The 16,443-nt window shown below is 38.5% G+C and overlaps 1 protein-coding gene across 27 annotated transcripts in view; it reads right to left on the reverse strand.

The window, feature by feature from the left end:
• celf2 (cugbp, Elav-like family member 2) overlaps window positions 1–16,443 on the reverse strand; it is a 327,757-nt gene that overhangs the window by 53,705 nt on the left and 257,609 nt on the right. For 16 of the 27 annotated variants that reach the window (XM_059325582.1, XM_059325586.1, XM_059325584.1 and 13 more), the window contains 2 exons: window positions 14,778–14,945; window positions 2,015–2,094 (listed from right to left, as the gene is read on the reverse strand). In XM_059325582.1, the coding sequence (XP_059181565.1) occupies window positions 2,015–2,094; window positions 14,778–14,945 (248 nt within the window). The remainder of the gene's footprint in view (window positions 1–2,014; window positions 2,095–14,777; window positions 14,946–16,443) is intronic. The other 11 variants (XM_059325588.1, XM_059325594.1, XM_059325595.1 and 8 more) reach the window with 1 other exon arrangement.

Raw genomic sequence — 16,443 nt, forward strand, 5'->3', positions numbered from 1 at the left:
TTGGCCATTTTGTGTCTCTTTTTGGTCATTTTGTGTCTTTTTTTTGTAATTTTGTGTCTTTTTTGGTCATTTGTGTCTTTTTTTGGTCATTTTGTGTCTTTTTCTAGTCATTTTGTGCCTGTTTTTGGTCATTTTGTGTCTTTTTTAAGTAATTTAGGTTTTTTTCTGTCATTTTGTGTCTTTTTTTTAGTCATTTTGTCTTATTTTGGTCATTTTGATACTTTCTCCAGCGGCCCCCAGGAAATTTGAATTTGAGACCCCTGGTTTAGGCGCTTTTAAGAACTTAAGAGGAAGAATTTTGTTTACCCGGCCCATTGTGGCAGACGACTGCTCAGAGTGAGGATAATTCTAGCTTAATACTAACGCTGTCGGAGGAGAGTGTCACTGCTTCTCCCTCAGAGAGACAGACACGCTGCTGCTGCCGCCGCTCGGACACATAAATCAACACAGACACTTCACTGATATTCACAGTGTGACAACACAAACAGAGAATCCTCCACACACACACACACACACACACACACACACACACACACACACACACACACACACACACACGAGGACACACAGACAGACAGACAGACAGACGGAGTGTGTGTGTGCGTTTCCCATGTCAGGGTCACAGCACATCAATAGCAGCCGTGATTATCATGATCAGCTCTAATGAGGGGGCTACGGGGGTGAACGCCACTCGTCTCTTTCTTTAACACAGCCTGTTATTACCACTTTTTTGTCTCTCTCTCACACACACGTACACACACACACTCGTCTTACACCATGTAATTCTCTCCCAATCACAGGCCTGTCATGCTGCCCTGTCACCGGCCCTGACAATGTTGACAAAGGCGCACCCCAAAAACCTCGGGGAGCACAAAAGGAGCCGCGGCCGGGTCCCCATTACGGCGCCGCCGGGGTCGCCGTGCAGCTGATGAGGTCTGTAACACCACCTGCCCATTGTGGCGCTGGTGTCAAAGGTGCTGCTGCATGGCTTTTTTTTTTTTTCTTTTGTCACAGTTTTGAGCCTTTGCCAAAGTTTGTTCTAGTTGGAAAATCTGTGAGTGAAAACATAATTTTATCACAAGGCAGCAGGAGAGAGAGAGAAACACTGCAGGATTCAGATTATGGGACTGAAACTGAGACATGGCCGCTTCGTTTAGGCCAGGGGTGTCAAACTCGTGGCCCGGGGGCAAATTGCGGCCCTCGTGATGATATTTTGTGGCCCCCACCTTGATATGAAAGTTTAATGTGAGTTTTATATGAATGGCACTTTACAGTGTTGTGTGTGGAAGGTCCCTTTAATTACTTTTTTTCGTAATTTTGTGTCTTCGTTTTGGTATTTTTGTGTCTTTTTAAAATAATTTTGTGTCTTTTTATGGTCATTTTGTTTCTTTCTTTAAGTAATTTAGTTTTTTTTCTGTCATTTTGTGTCTTTTTTAATAATTTTGTGTCTTTTTGGTAATTCTGTGTCTTTTTTGGTAATTTTGTGTCTTTTTTTAGTAATTTTGTGTCTTTTTAAAATAATTTTGTGTCTTTTTTTGTAATTTTGTGTCTTTCTTTTAGTAATTTTGTGTCTTTTTTTGTCTAGAAAGTGAAGGTCTGATGATGATTTTCTGAGTTGTTTTTATTCTTTTTTCCACATTTCTTGCAATGCTGTAGTGCCTGAGCAATTTAAAATGGGCTCATTTACAGTATTTTGTGAGTACTTTCTGTGATTTTATTAACTCGGTACATAAAAACCCCAGTTATCTTACCAAATCAAAAGCATTTAATGTGTCTCAGCTTGACTCGAGCCGTGCTGGAAGTGTGATGAAAACATCACAGAGTCACCGTGCAGCCTTACAGTAGTAAGTCGTGAGTTTATCAGAGAGGTGACTCATGGGATCACAGATAGTCAAACATGAGAGCAGCATATTAAACTGGCTGCACATTAACAGAGTGAACAGAGTGAAGTGCATGTTTAAAAAAAAGGAGTCAGAAAGAGAAAAAAAGAAAAGAGGGCGAGAGAGTACAGTACCTCCATAGTCTGAGACTGGTGCATGGCTTTGATTGCATTCTGTGCCATAGCTCTGGTGGAAAACGTGACAAACGCACATCCTGTAGGGAGGAGGAGGAGGAGGAGGAGGAAGGAGGAGAGGAGGAGAAGAGGGAGGGATGGAGGGGAAGAAGGGCAGGAGGAGGAGGAGGAGGAGGAGGGGAAGACGAGAAAGAACAAAAACAAGACAAAAGGGTTGGACACGTCGTTGTTATAAAAAAAACTCCAAACAGAGATTGATACAGAGAACAGGTCACAGGCAGACAACAAGTGTTGTCAGTCGCTGTGGAAACAACAGCACAGTGTCATGACAACCACACCCCCCCCCCCGACCCCCCCCGCCCCCCCGTCCCACCACCACATCCACAGGACACCACCACCGGGGGGGGCTTCGGCTCGTCTTCCTCCTCCTCTCTCTTATTTTTTTTCTCCTCGCACACGCTGACCGAATTAGTCATACCTGAATTCAACCCCGCTCGCTCCGCGCAACAATTCAACAATGTAAATCAGTCCAAATTTGCATGAGAGCGATTTGAATTAATTTGGGCCTGTATTGTGTGTCTGATTGGGTGCCCTCTTTCTCTCTTTTGTCAAACAGGAAAGAGATGTGGCAGCAGCAGCGGTGCAGCAGCGGTGGTGGTTTCGGTGAGGGCGGGGCTGCAGGGGCACCAAGAAGAAGACGACGACGGGAGAATCAGATCAGAAAATCATATTAATTCAATCCACAGAAAGGAGAGAGAAGATGAGAAAGGAGGTGTGGTCGACCTCCTCCTCCGTGACTGACACTGATTTTAGCCAATCAAGACGAGGCGCAGCCGGAGGGGGGGGGTTTCGGGGGGGTCTGTTATTGGTCGTTTGCGGGGGTATATATGGGGGGGGGGGGGGGGGTGATGCAACGTTGTGTTTGTCTGGCTGGTTAGGGAGTGATTAGAGGAGATAATGTGAGAAGTGCTTCAACAACCCCCCGGACTAATAATATGCTAACAAACTCACCAAGCCATGTTAGAGCAGCCAGGCCTGAACTGATTACACACATGCTCTCACACACACACACACACACACACACACACACGTTCAGGTTCGGCTGGCTGACTCGTGGTTTGGCAATAGAGGAAAAAAACTAATAGCCTGGGTCATCAGATAGACTCTCCCCGGCTGTGTGGATGGGATGAAAGGGCAGGGAGGGAAATAGGAGAGAGGAGAGGATGGATAATGCAACAGAGAGAGAGAGAGAGAGAGAGAGAGAGAGAGAGAGAGAGAGAGAGAGAGAGAGAGAGAGAGAGAGAGAGAGGACAGATGTGTGGAGGAAATAGATGCGATCATTGTCCTCTTCCACCTCTATCAAAGCCGGCTGTTGCTGTGATAGAACGAGGCTGAGAGTGACGGATGGTCAGTTTTTCTCGCACTTACATCCGCTACACAGATTTCACACAAAGGCTTTTCCCTCCGAACAGAGAGGAGCGTCCTTGTAGAGGCCACGGGCGCTATAATAATAATGATAAAAATCATGTCTTTGACCACTTTAGGAGCAGAAATGACTGAATCTGTGTATAGCACTATATAATAACAGTTAAGAGCATGTATGAGTAGTCTTAATGCCTCATAAGAATATAATAAAGCATTATAAAGCATTTTAAAATGATGTCTTTGACCACTTCAGGAGGAAAAAATGACTCTGAATATGTATATAGTACTATATAATTATAGTTATTAGAACGTATGAGTAGTCTTAATGCCTAATAAGAATAAAATAATGCACTATAAAGCATTTTATAATAATAAAAATCATGTCTTTGACCACTATAGTGGCAAAAATGACTCTGAATCTGCTTTTAGCACCATATAATAACAGCTATGAGCATGTATTAGTCATCTTAATGCCTAATAAGAATATAATAAAGCAATATAAAGCTTTTATAATGATACAAATCATGTCTTTGACCACTTTAGGAGCAAAAATGACTCTGAATCTGCTAATAGCACTATATAATAACAGTTATGAGCATGTATGAGTAGTCTTAATGTCTCATGAGAATATGTTAAAAAAATTATTAAAAAAACAACAAAAAAGTGGAAAAAATTTATTTAAGAGGAATTAATTTACTTCTCTCTTATGTAATATTTCCCCAAAATCTAAATAAATAAAAACATATTTTTTGTGGATTTAATTAATTTAATTACGTCACTTAAAGCCCCTAATGACCACATTAAATAACTAAAAATTGCATTATAATGCATTAAAAATATATAATAATGTATTTAAATTGTGAGTATTATGCTCTTTGCAAAAAAAGTCAGTGAGTGATCAGAAAACATGAAATATTATGTTACTTGACCTCAACGTCATTATAAAACACTTTATAATGTGTTATAAATATTGTTATAAAGCATAAATGAATATAATATAACAACATATAATATAATAACTGTTTTGGGAAGCTCTTATATTAAAAAAAAAGCTCATATAGTTCATTTTGGATGCAGTTTTGAACTAAAACTGATGACTTTGATCATTAAAAGGTATAGGATGATATTAAAAACGTGTATTTGAAGATGAAGCATTACATCATCGCCACCTTTGAACAGCTTTTAATAACTCGCTGAGGCGGCCAGACAGAAATCTACAGCATTCAGCCTCAGAGTGAGTTTTCCTTTCAGCGCTGCTTTTTGATCTGTTATGAAACATATCTGACCTCCTTCTTCCGATGTTTAAGTCCTTGCTTCTATAGTTTATTCACCTTGCCTTGCTGAGTTAACGTTAAAGGCGGTAATAAAAAAGCGAGTGAAGGTTATCAGATTCTGCAGCGCTGACCCAGTAAACACTGAGATTCGTCCTTTACGGAGCTCGCTGGTCTTTCTCTAGATAGGACATCGGAAAAAAACGGGGTCACTTTATTTTTTCATCTGATTCAGGGGACTGTCTATTTTAGACGGGTCACAATTTGTCATTTAACTGCTTCGTTTCCAGCAGGTTGCCCCATCCTCTGCAGCGAGCATGCCCCAGAACTGGATCAGCACTGGAGGGGGTTTCCATGTGGGTTAGCCCTGCAGACTGGCCCCGATAGGGCCCGGGTCTATTAATAAAACCAGTCAGCAACAACGTCATCTAATGGAAACTCTTGTGTTTGTCTCCAATTGGCACACAGAGTTCTTTTTTTGGAAAAGCCGGTTTCTGCAGCATCTAAATAAAGAATTCCTCCGCGCCCGAACATTGATTCATTAATGTCAATTAAACCTCTGAAGTCCAGGAGATTTTGGTTCAAATTTATCAACTTCCTATGCATTTATTTCTGTCTCTGTTTAGCATCTTTCAGTCTGTCTTTACATCATATGCATGGCTCCTTTTTCTCCACACAAACTTCAGTCAGATTTTTCATCCATCCATTCTCGTCCGCTTATCCGGGGCCGGGTCGCGGGGGCAGTAGACTAAGCAGGGCATTCCAGATTTTTCATTTTATTTTAATTAACAAAGTATAAAGCTGCCACGAAACCAAAATACAAACAAAAGACAAAGGTGTCTATAGAAATGTAGCATTTTTTAAAACCATTTATACACACAAAAACAGCCGAAAAATAATACATAATAAAACTACAAAACAGTCTATTTGCACGTAAATTAAAAATAGTAATAATTTTCATTGTAGAAAGAAAATTCACATTTTAAAAATGGTGCAGTGTAAAAAATGCACAACATTACTTCTTGCAATTAATGTTGGTCTGCTGTTCTTGCACTAAAAAATAGAAATCATTGTAAGTGGTTATTTTTTATTTGCTTCAAACCCTTTGTATTCCTATTTATGCTGTTCTACATGCATTTGAGCATGAAATATGTTAAGTTACTGCACTGTAAACATATTTAAAATAGCAGTTTCATCATATCTGGTTAAGTGCACGCTCCTATATGTGGCCCTGTGGTAGTGTTGATGAAAAAGTGTGGCCCCCTGCAGCATTTAAGTTGCCCATTTGGTCTAGAAACATAAATGTGTTTCACACTGTGAAAGCTCCTATTATTGCACTTTCAACTGGCTTTCTCAGCTTGTCTACATATAAATAAAGTTATTACTGTAAATAAAATGTGTATTTTCATTAAATAGATGGACTCCAGAGGGTTAAATGAAAGAAAAAAACATTAGAAGTCATGCTTTTTTCTGGCTTGGTTGTCTTATTTTTCATGGCGGAGAGATGGGACGTGGCTTGAGCGCTAAAAATACCTCACGGGCCGCATTCTGTCGTCAGCGGAGAACCAAACAGTCCTTTAATGAAAGTAGGGTAGCTCCCAAGGCCCAGCCATCCACTGGTGGTGTGATCCATATTTTATTAATAGTGGGATGGTGCAGCTCTCTTCTGATTGATACCGCGCTTTAACGGGAGCTCAGCAGCGCAGCTAGGTGGGACTCGTTCCTCTGGGGACTTACAGACGCATAGAAGTCCTTAAAGACCTATTTATTCTATTTATTTCCAACCTGGTTTGGGTTGTTTGTTTACCAGACCCCGAGCCGGACCACCAGTGTTTACTCTTTGACTTGCGTCAGCTCGGCGCTAAGTGGTTTATATCAGTTCTGCAGGAAACGAGGATCCGGCCATCGCATCTGAAATATTCATGAGGACAAAAGAGAGAAGCTGAAAAGGGATGGAAGAAGGAAACGGGGAAGGGAAGGAGGCCGATGTGGGATGTCTGGGAAAAAAAGAGGACAAATTGATGCAAGAGAGGATTCTAGGACAGCGAGATGGAGTGGGAGGAGGAGGAGGAGGAGGGTGCCGTTCGGAGGAGCAAAGGATCATGGGAGTTTGAGTAGTTTGGTTCTAGATTTAGAGACAACCTTGAGGAGAAAGAGAAGAAGACACATTGAGAAATTAAGACTCAAGTCAACGGTAAAAACATCCATAACGTCCGACAAGCACAGAAAAAAATATACGACAGATCCACTTTGTGACGATGACAGCGACAGCTCGAGTGACAGGAGGAGGAAGAGGAGGAGGAGGAGGAAGAGGAGGACAGAGAGTTTTTAAAAGGCCCTCCATCTCCTCAGCACATAGAAACAACACAGGGGAGAGAGGAGGGGAGAGGAGGGAGGAGGGGAGGGGAGATAATAGAAATGAGGGGGCCGGGGAGGTGTTGATGATGGAAGTGGTAGTACAGGATCTATTTATAGAGCTACAATGGGTCAGATTGATAGATGGAGCAGCGTGGAAGTACTTGTCACGTGTCGACCTTTTGATCCACTGAAACTGTGACTTTTTTCCTCTTTTTAGAGTCGTTTTTCTTCTCTGTACTCCAGTTTGTCGGAGAACACAGGAGACGACATATCCGATCGCTCTGACAGCTTGTTAATAGGCCTGTTTCAATGGGTTTTTAAAGACTTTGTCTAGAGCAGTAGTTCTCAACCTTTTTGAGTGGCGACCCCCAATTTAACATGCATGTTGTCTGATGCCTGTTGTCACTGAACAGAATCTGACAGTTCAGATCATACAAACTCAGTTGATACGACGAATTTTGGACAAATAATGAACATACTTATCTAAGTTTAAAGGTCCATTCTGACCAATGACCAAAAAAAGACACAAAACGACTAAAAAAAGACACAAAATTACCACAAAATGATCAAAAAAAGACACAAAATTACCCAAAAAGACACAAAATGACCAAAAAAGACACAAAATGACCAAAACAATACACTAAATGACCAGAACAGACACTAAATGACCAAAAAAGACACAAAATTACCAAAAAAAGACACAACATTACCAAAAAAGACACAAAATTACCAAAAGACACAAAATTACCAAAAACAACAAACACAAACTGACCAAAAAAAGACATTAAATGACCAAAAAGACTAAAACACATTAACACATGAACACTTTAACACAGTGGAGACAGAGCTGACTTCCAAAATTATTTGGCGACCCCCAGAAATCATCTTGCGACCCTAATTGGGATCGGGACCCCAAGGTTGAGAATAGCTGCTCTAGAGTACATTATGTTGCCTCAATTACATGAAGCAAACATGGCAACAGGTGGAGTGTTTGCCTCTGCGTGGTGCGGAGGCAGCTCCTACTTTTCTTCCAAAATCGACTGAAACTACTTACTCTTTCTGAGGTGTTGCCACGTTTCAGAGTCATGATCAAATTTACTCTTGTGGTGACGGATTATTTGCCCGTGACTTTGGAGCAGCCTCCTGCCAAAGTCTCAGAGTGGCCAAATCACTGCTTACTCCTTCTCCACTTGAGGAAATCAAAGTCTTACATGGATTTACTGTGTTTTTCTGGTGTAATCAGCATGTTTTTACTTGAAATTCTGCTTTCTAGGGCTGGAACTCAAACCTCAGTACTATTTGTGTTCGTAACACTCTTGGGACGGATTTATATACTTCTTTACTTCGTTATTGAAATGAATTATTGGTTCTTTGTTGGTTTTTGTACATCTACACTTAGTATCTGAGACTTTTGTTTTTTTGTCTTTTGTTGGGATGGAAAAAAGGTTGGGATGCACCAATTGTGACATTCTGTTTAAAAATTGGCCCATATCTGATGTAGATATCCATGTTTTTTGTTGTTTTTGGTCTCATTTATTATCCCTTTCGTGCCAGGAAGAAGAAAAGAAAAGACAGTTTCAGTATAAAAGAATACATGAACCGTTTAAGACGACCATTTTGTCCGTTTCTGATAAAAAAATAACTGCAAAATTTGATGCCAACAAGGTGAATATTGGCCATAAATTGGTGCATCCCAAGAAAAAAGTAATGTTTTGTACCCAAACTTAGGTATTATATTGGCTCCAGTATAGAGAATTTTGAAATTATACCCAATACATTTTTCATGTTTGTTTAGTCTCTTTCCAAACCAATTAAAGAGAGGAAAATGTCAAACATAACTCGGTTTTGAAATATGAATTATATTAATTTGGCCGATACCTGATGCCCATACCAATGATTTTTGTTGTTTTTGGTCTCTTTTTGGAACTGTTTAAGATGACTGTTTTGTCTGTTTCTGATAAAAACTAACTGCAAAAAGTGATGCCAAGATGGTGAATATTCACCATTACATTGGTGCATCCCAAGAAAAAAGTAATGTTTAGTACCAAAACCCAGGAATTATATTGTCTCCAGTATAGATGCTTAAATTATACCAAGTCCTAATGGAATAACTTTACATTTTGTGATTTGTGCATCTATGTTTTTAGATCGCCTTGTCTGACTCCTTCTCCTTCATTCTTGTATTACATATTATATAATATCTGAGTGTTGACTTGCTTACTTTGACTTTCTATCTGACCTCAAGAATGGGAGGAAAAACACCAATCTTTCATGTTTGTTTAGTCTTTTTCCAAACCAATTACAGAGAGGAAAATGTCTGCTATAACTCGGCTTTGAAATATAAATTCTGCTTCGTAAAATATAACCAACCTTAATTTGGCTGATACCTGATGCCATTACCAATGTTGTTTTTGGTCTTATATATTACCAATTTATGTCAGAGAAAGTAAAATAGAATACATTTTTATAATAGAAGAATATGTGACCTGTTTAAGATGACTGTTTTGTCTGTTTCTGATCAAAAATAACGACAGGATTTGATGCCAACATGATGAAAATTGGCCATTATATTGGTGCATCCCAAGAAAAAAGTTATATTTTGTACCATAACACAAGTATTCTATTGGCTCCAGTATAAATGTTTATATTATACCAATTCCTAATGGAATCACTTATATTTTGTGATTTGTAACCAACCTTAATTTGGCAGATACCTGATGCCATTATGGTTATTATTATGCCAATGGTTTTTGTTGTTTTTGGTCTTATATATTACCAATTCATGTCAGAGAAAATAAAATAAAATACATTTTATTATAGAAGAATATGTGACCTGTTTAAGATGACTGTTTTGGCTGTTTCTGATCAAAAATAACTGCAACATTTGATGCCAACATGATGAAAATTGGCCATTAAATTGGTGCATCCCAAGAAAAAAGTAATGTTTGGTACCAAAACCCAGGGATTATAATGGCTCCAGTATAAATGTGTATATTATACCAATTCCTAATGGAATAACTTCGTTTTTTTATCATATATTATTATAATATCAGAGTTATGTGTTTACTTGCTTACTTTGACTTTGGATCTGACCTCAAGAATGGGAGGAAAAACACCAATCTTTCATGTTTGTTTAGTCTTTTTCCAAACCAATTAAAGAGAGGAAAATGTCTGCTATACCTTGGCTTTGAAATTTAAATTCTGCTGCGTAAAATATAACCGACCTGATGTATACTGTACATGCAACAGGAAGCAACATGTCTCGTGATGCCGGTTTGAAAGTGCCCTCAGCCAGACTGTGGAAGTATCAAAGAGCTTAGGACTGGCTTACGCTGAGGCTAAACTGGAACAGCGGGGAAGGTGAAGGATATGAATGCAGGTTGGGAGGTCAGAGGAGGGGGTGAGGGGTGGAGGTGGAGGTGAGGGATCTGGGGCTGAAGCTGAGAGAGCAAGAGGGGGAGATAAAAGAGAGAGAGAAGGGGGGGAAAAGAGATATATAGAGCGAAAAAAAGGAGAAGCATGTATTCACAGCGGCCACAGCAGCCTCGAGGTGGCGCTCCAGTTCATTTCTATCTACTTCTAAACGTGACTCTCTCAAAACCTGAAAGGAAATCTGGAGCATTGTGCAAGAAGCAGCTGGTTGAAAACTGGATCTGATACAACAAACTGAGACACAGAGTGAAATAAAAAAGTTGGAATTCACTGTTCAGGTCTGAGAAAACATGGACATGTTTGGTTTGTTTGGTTTGTTTTTGGTTCATGCATCATTCTTACTTCAGTTTTTGGTCCTGACGTGCTACAGGCAACACTGAGCTGCACCACACAGTCATTCTGCAGGGATTTTTAGCAACTTTATACAGTAAAGAAGAAGTCCAGATAAACTGGTAGAACCTGGACTCAAGATTCAGCTGTTTTTTAAAGGTCGGCTCCAACTGTTCTTTGGATTCTTACTGGTTTTACTTGGTTAGTGCTGTTTCTTACTACATTACATTTTTTTGTGATATCTGTATATACGCAACTAGGAAGTAGTAGAAGAACATGTCACCAATACTGCAGTGGTGTCTCCCAACAATATGCACGTTTGAATTTAAGCTGTCCGAAGAAATGTACAATCTTCTACTTTTACTTTGCTTACTATGAGCGATTCTTTTGCCAATGGTTTCTAGGAGTTGTTTCATCATTTTAGTAACCTAAAATAGTGAAATAAGTTAGCCTGGGTATACCCATGATGCCTTGCAGGCTCGATTTCGTTTCGAACTGCAAGGCAGCATGGTGTCCATGGCCGATTCTTGGCCCTGTTTTTGGTATCCAATCACAGAGCGGGGAGGGACGGCAAGACGATGACGCGTACTATTGGACAGACGGAAGCTTGTAGTTTGCTTACGGATCCAACATGACTTGAAAAAACAATTAGAAGTTGCTAAATCTAATTTCTGAAGACTTCTCTCTGATCAGCAACCTCTTTGTGTTATTGTTATCATTCTTCTTCTTCTCCTGTTATTGACAGATTAGCCTACAGCAACACATCACACTGCCATCTTCTGACCAAAGTACGTTACTGCAGCTTTGTTTATTTGCTCTGAACCAGCTGATGGAAAAACGACCCTAATTCACATTTTCTTTAATGCAACATTTCTACATTTTGCTTCAAAATTCACTTTGACTTTAATGGAAACACGGCTACTGTAAAAGCCTTCGTACTAATCTGAGTTGTTTATCGAAGTCATGGCTGACTTCGATAAACAACATGACTTAACTCGACAAGTAACCATGGATGCATTTGATCGAGAAGTGGCCTGTTGACACGATAACTTGGATCTTTACCTTTAACTCGTTGTCATTTATATCCACATTTTATACGCTGTCAATCCACCTAAACATGCTGCTGTCACTGTCAGTAATACCAGTCATCATATTCGTCTATTCTGTGCTTGTCTCCTTACAGTAGAGACATCACTTTTTGCAGAATTCAGACGAGACATCATCTTTTTTCCTCCTCCTCCTCTCGCCTCGATGTACACAGTCTTCTCCCACACAACTGTAGACGCAGCGGAGCAAGAAAAGGACTGATGTTTGATTTGATTTCAGTGAACCATTTGACTATCACTTTTGGTTCAGGAGCATTAAATTACTCACACCTCTGGGCTGCATTTTCACTCACTGACAAACTCTTTCTGGCAGCAACGAGGAAGAAGAAGAAGAAGAAGACGATAGAGCCTGGCTTCACTGCGCAGTGACCATGAATGGCTCAAGGTTGACTTTGATTCAGAAAAACTGTGTTTGTGCACGTTTGTTGTCTGTGCTGTCAGCTGGAACAGGGAAGTCGTGCTCTTGCAGCACATGCAAGTCGTGTACGGCAACATTAAGTCTATGTGCTGAAATATGTGCCACCAGAAACTAAATTTGAATTGCTTAACTTGAATAATTGCATTAAAAAACTGAATTTGAATCACATAATTTGAATTTGTATTGTTCGATTTGAATCATTGCATTTAAAAACTGAATCTGAATTATAATTTGAAATTGAATTTATTAGTTTGGAACTGAACTTTCAGTTCTCACAATTCAAATTCAGTTCCGCAAAATTCAATTTCAATTCTCTGCGACAAACATCTGGGTCGTTGAGGCAGAGCAATCGAGCTCAGATACACAGAGCGCCTCTTCAGCCAATCAGGACTTCCGTTTTCTTTTGTAACATTTGTTGCTACCCGGTTGCCATAGCGCCTCTTCGGCCAATCCATGGTCAAGCCAGTCTAATTTTTTCCTTCGTTTTGTGGCGAGTGGCAACTGGGTGGCAACAAATGTTACAAAAGAAAACGGAGGTGCTGATTGGCCGAAAAGGCGCTATGACAACCGGGTGGCAACAAATGTTACAAAAAAAAACGGAGGTGCTGATTGGCCAAGAAGGCTCTATGGCAACCGGGTAGCAACAAATGTTACAAAAGAAAACAGAGGTGCTGATTGGCCGAAGCAATTAAAATTCAAATATAAATCATTCAAATTCAGTTTCTGCTGGCACATATTTCAGCCCATAGAAGTCTAGCATGTTTTACAGCCAAGTTATGGCGAGAATTTAGGCTTTAATCACAACATTTAAAGGACATTTTGGGTGCATGGGGGACGTTTAAAGCCACTGTTTCCTGAAGTTCCATGTTTCCTGCTGCAGGAAAACACTAATCGCCAAAGTTTACTGTAAACAATGTCTTTCTGTGACATTGACAGCTCTTATTATAATGAGCCCATCCTGTTTTTTATCAGTATCTTTCATGTTAAGAGTTGTTTTCACTCTGAGACGCAGCCATCGGCTCAGAAATCATCTTCAACCAGCAGCTCCAGACACAGTGATATAATTAAAACTCCCTGCAGGATCGTTTTATATGAAGCTCAGTTCTGCCAGAGTGATGAGACAAAGAACCTGGAAGTCATATTGAAATAAAACGGCTTTGCATTTCAAAATAAATTAATGATGAGAAACCTTTTTTAAGTCACTGTAAGTGAGCTGTAAGTGAGACACTAAAGTCATTTTTGAGATATTAAGTCATTATATTGACAACTTTTGTCATTTATTTGAGGTATTTTGCCATTATTTGGAAGAACATTATCATTATTTTGAGATTTAAGTCATTTTTTTCACATTTTCTAATGAATTTGAGATATTATGTCATTATTTCCAGTTAATAAGTTTTTTTTTTCCAACACTAAGTCATTATTTTGATATAGTGGGTCATTATATTGAGAACATTTCTCATCATTTTGACATATAAAGTTAATATTTCAGGTATTAAGTCATTATTTTGATATACTAAATCATTATTTTGAGATTTAAGGTCATTATTTTCAGATAAAAAGTCTTAATTTTGATAAAGTTTCTCATTATTTTGAGATATTTGGTAATTATTAACAGATATAAAGTCATTTTTTGAAACACTAAGTCATTGTTTCCAGATACTAACTTTTTATTTTAATACAAGGTCATCTTTTGACAATTTTTCTCATAAATTTGAGATATTTTGTCAATATTTCCAGATACTAAGTCATTATTTTTGAAAAAAAAGTCTCATTATTTTAAGTTTTAAAGTCATTATTTGCAGACTTTTTAGATACTAGGTAAATATTTCTCATCTTAAGTTTCTGATTTACTTAATATTTTGAACTATTATTCAATATTATATTATAATTATATTATATATTATATTATAATATTTAAACTCATTATTCTGAAAAGGTTTCTCAGTAATTTGAGATATTTTGTCATTATTTCCAGATACTAAGTCATTATTTTTGAAAAAAAACGTCTCATTATTTTAAGTTTTTAAGTCATTATTTGCAGATACAATACATTTTTTAGATACTAGGTCATTATTTCTCATTTCTCATCTTAAGTTTCTCATTTACTTAATATTTTGCCATTATTTCCAGATACAAAGTATGTTTTAAAAACACTAACTCATTATTCTGAAAAGGTTTCTCAGTAATTTGAGATATTTTGTCATTATTATTTGAGACACTAAGCCACAATGAGATACTTAATCATTAATTCAAGCCAGTTCTTCATCATAATAACTTACAGGATCTTTTCCCTCCGTCACTCCGACAGAAATGTTAAATCTTCTGTACTTTGAGTCTGAGTCACGTCACAAGAATGAAACATGGAGCGGCGAGGCTGCTGGAGGCCGTCCTGGTAATAATATTCACATGAGGAGCATTACGTGTGGATGGAAGTGAGTCGGAGCGACACACACCTCTGCTCAGTCCGTCGGGCCCCCGGAGGATCCGGCACTCCTCGATCTGTCCGAACGCAGAGAACATGACCCGGATGTCGTTCTCGTTGCACTTCTTCGACACCATGCCGATGAACAACTTCCTGTCTTCCACGGCTGCAGAAACAACAAGAAGGAAACATAAACAGTGTGAATATAAGACAGGACTTTATAGCACTTTCACAGCTTTAATATACAAAGCGGCTGCTGCACTTGTTGTTTTCCTTTTGTGCATTTTTTTCTCTGAACTGTACATTTTTAAAGGAATGGTTCAGGAAATTTGCATATGTGCTTTCTTGCCAAGAGTAATAGAATAACTTAGCATTTTGGGTTCAGTATTTAACAAACAGATATGATATAATATATTGATTAGCGAGCTTTAACCGTCTGAACCCCACCATCCCAACAGACAGAATATTTGTTTTCTTTAAAAGATCGCCAAAAATTCACAGTTTATCATGGAAAAAAACTGTAAAAACAGGCATTGTTGTTGAAATTTGAACTTTACAACAGTCCTTCAACGGATCATAGGTGATGAAAGTTTTCGTTGGAAAAAGTGACCAAAACAAAGCTTAAAATTGGCACATTTCTGTCAAAATCATTCTGCTGAGACAAACAGTCACGTGACAAATATTCACTGAAAATCTGTTTACACAGATCTGAGGGGAGCGGTCAGGAGAGGCTGTTTACACAGAGCCAAGAGGAGAGGACAGGAGAGTTACAATACAGTGGTACAATATGTGGATACACATTTTTACCCCGATATTCCCGACACTTGTGAAAAGGTGTAAATATGAATTCCATTTTATTCCAATTTTTAAAAAAATAATTTATCAGAGAAATTCAACTTGTGTTTTTCTTATTTTTCAGATTTTTGTCATTCTGTGTCATTTTGCACAAAGACATGTTTGAGTTGTTCCCACTTCTAGCCATGATTGTGCTGATTTCATAGATAGCTGCAGGACTTATTGATGTATATAGATTTTATATGTTGCAGTGAAATACAAGTGCCCTGAAACTGCTTGTTGAGGTTTTTTAAGTAGCTGTTTCCCTTTGTTTTCAGTCTTTATGCTAAGCTATGCTAATCAGCTTCATATTTACTGTACAGATGCAAATATAAGCGACCTATTTCCTTTCCTGTGCATTCATTCTTTGTGTTTTATGTGGAAGAAACCAGAGGACAAGCTTCCCATTGCAGTTTCCAAAAAATGTAGCAATAATAATCAGTTTTGGTAAGAACAAAGTGAAAAAAGATGAAAAAGGGGAAAAAAAGTCAGAAAAAGTTAAAACAGAGGTATAAAACTCCAGCAAAGGTGGAAAACAGCTTGTGTGTTCTTGTTCTTCTGATTTCTGTCATTATAACTGTGTTATTCTGCACAAAATACATTTTGAGTTGTTTCCACTTGTAGCCAATCAGCTAATCAGTATAATCATCCAAATATAATCAACCTATTCTCTTTTCCTGTGCATTCATTCTTTGTGTTTTATGTGGAGGAAACCAGAGGACAAGCTTTCCAGCTGCACTGGAATCCTAAAAAATTTAGTTTGGTGAGAAGAACAAAGCGAACAAAAGATGAAAAAGAAAAAGAGACAGGAAAAAGTTAGAATAGAGACA

This window comes from Centropristis striata, chromosome 22, assembly GCF_030273125.1.
Source record: "Centropristis striata isolate RG_2023a ecotype Rhode Island chromosome 22, C.striata_1.0, whole genome shotgun sequence".
In the NCBI taxonomy this organism is placed as follows: Eukaryota; Metazoa; Chordata; class Actinopteri; order Perciformes; family Serranidae; genus Centropristis; species Centropristis striata.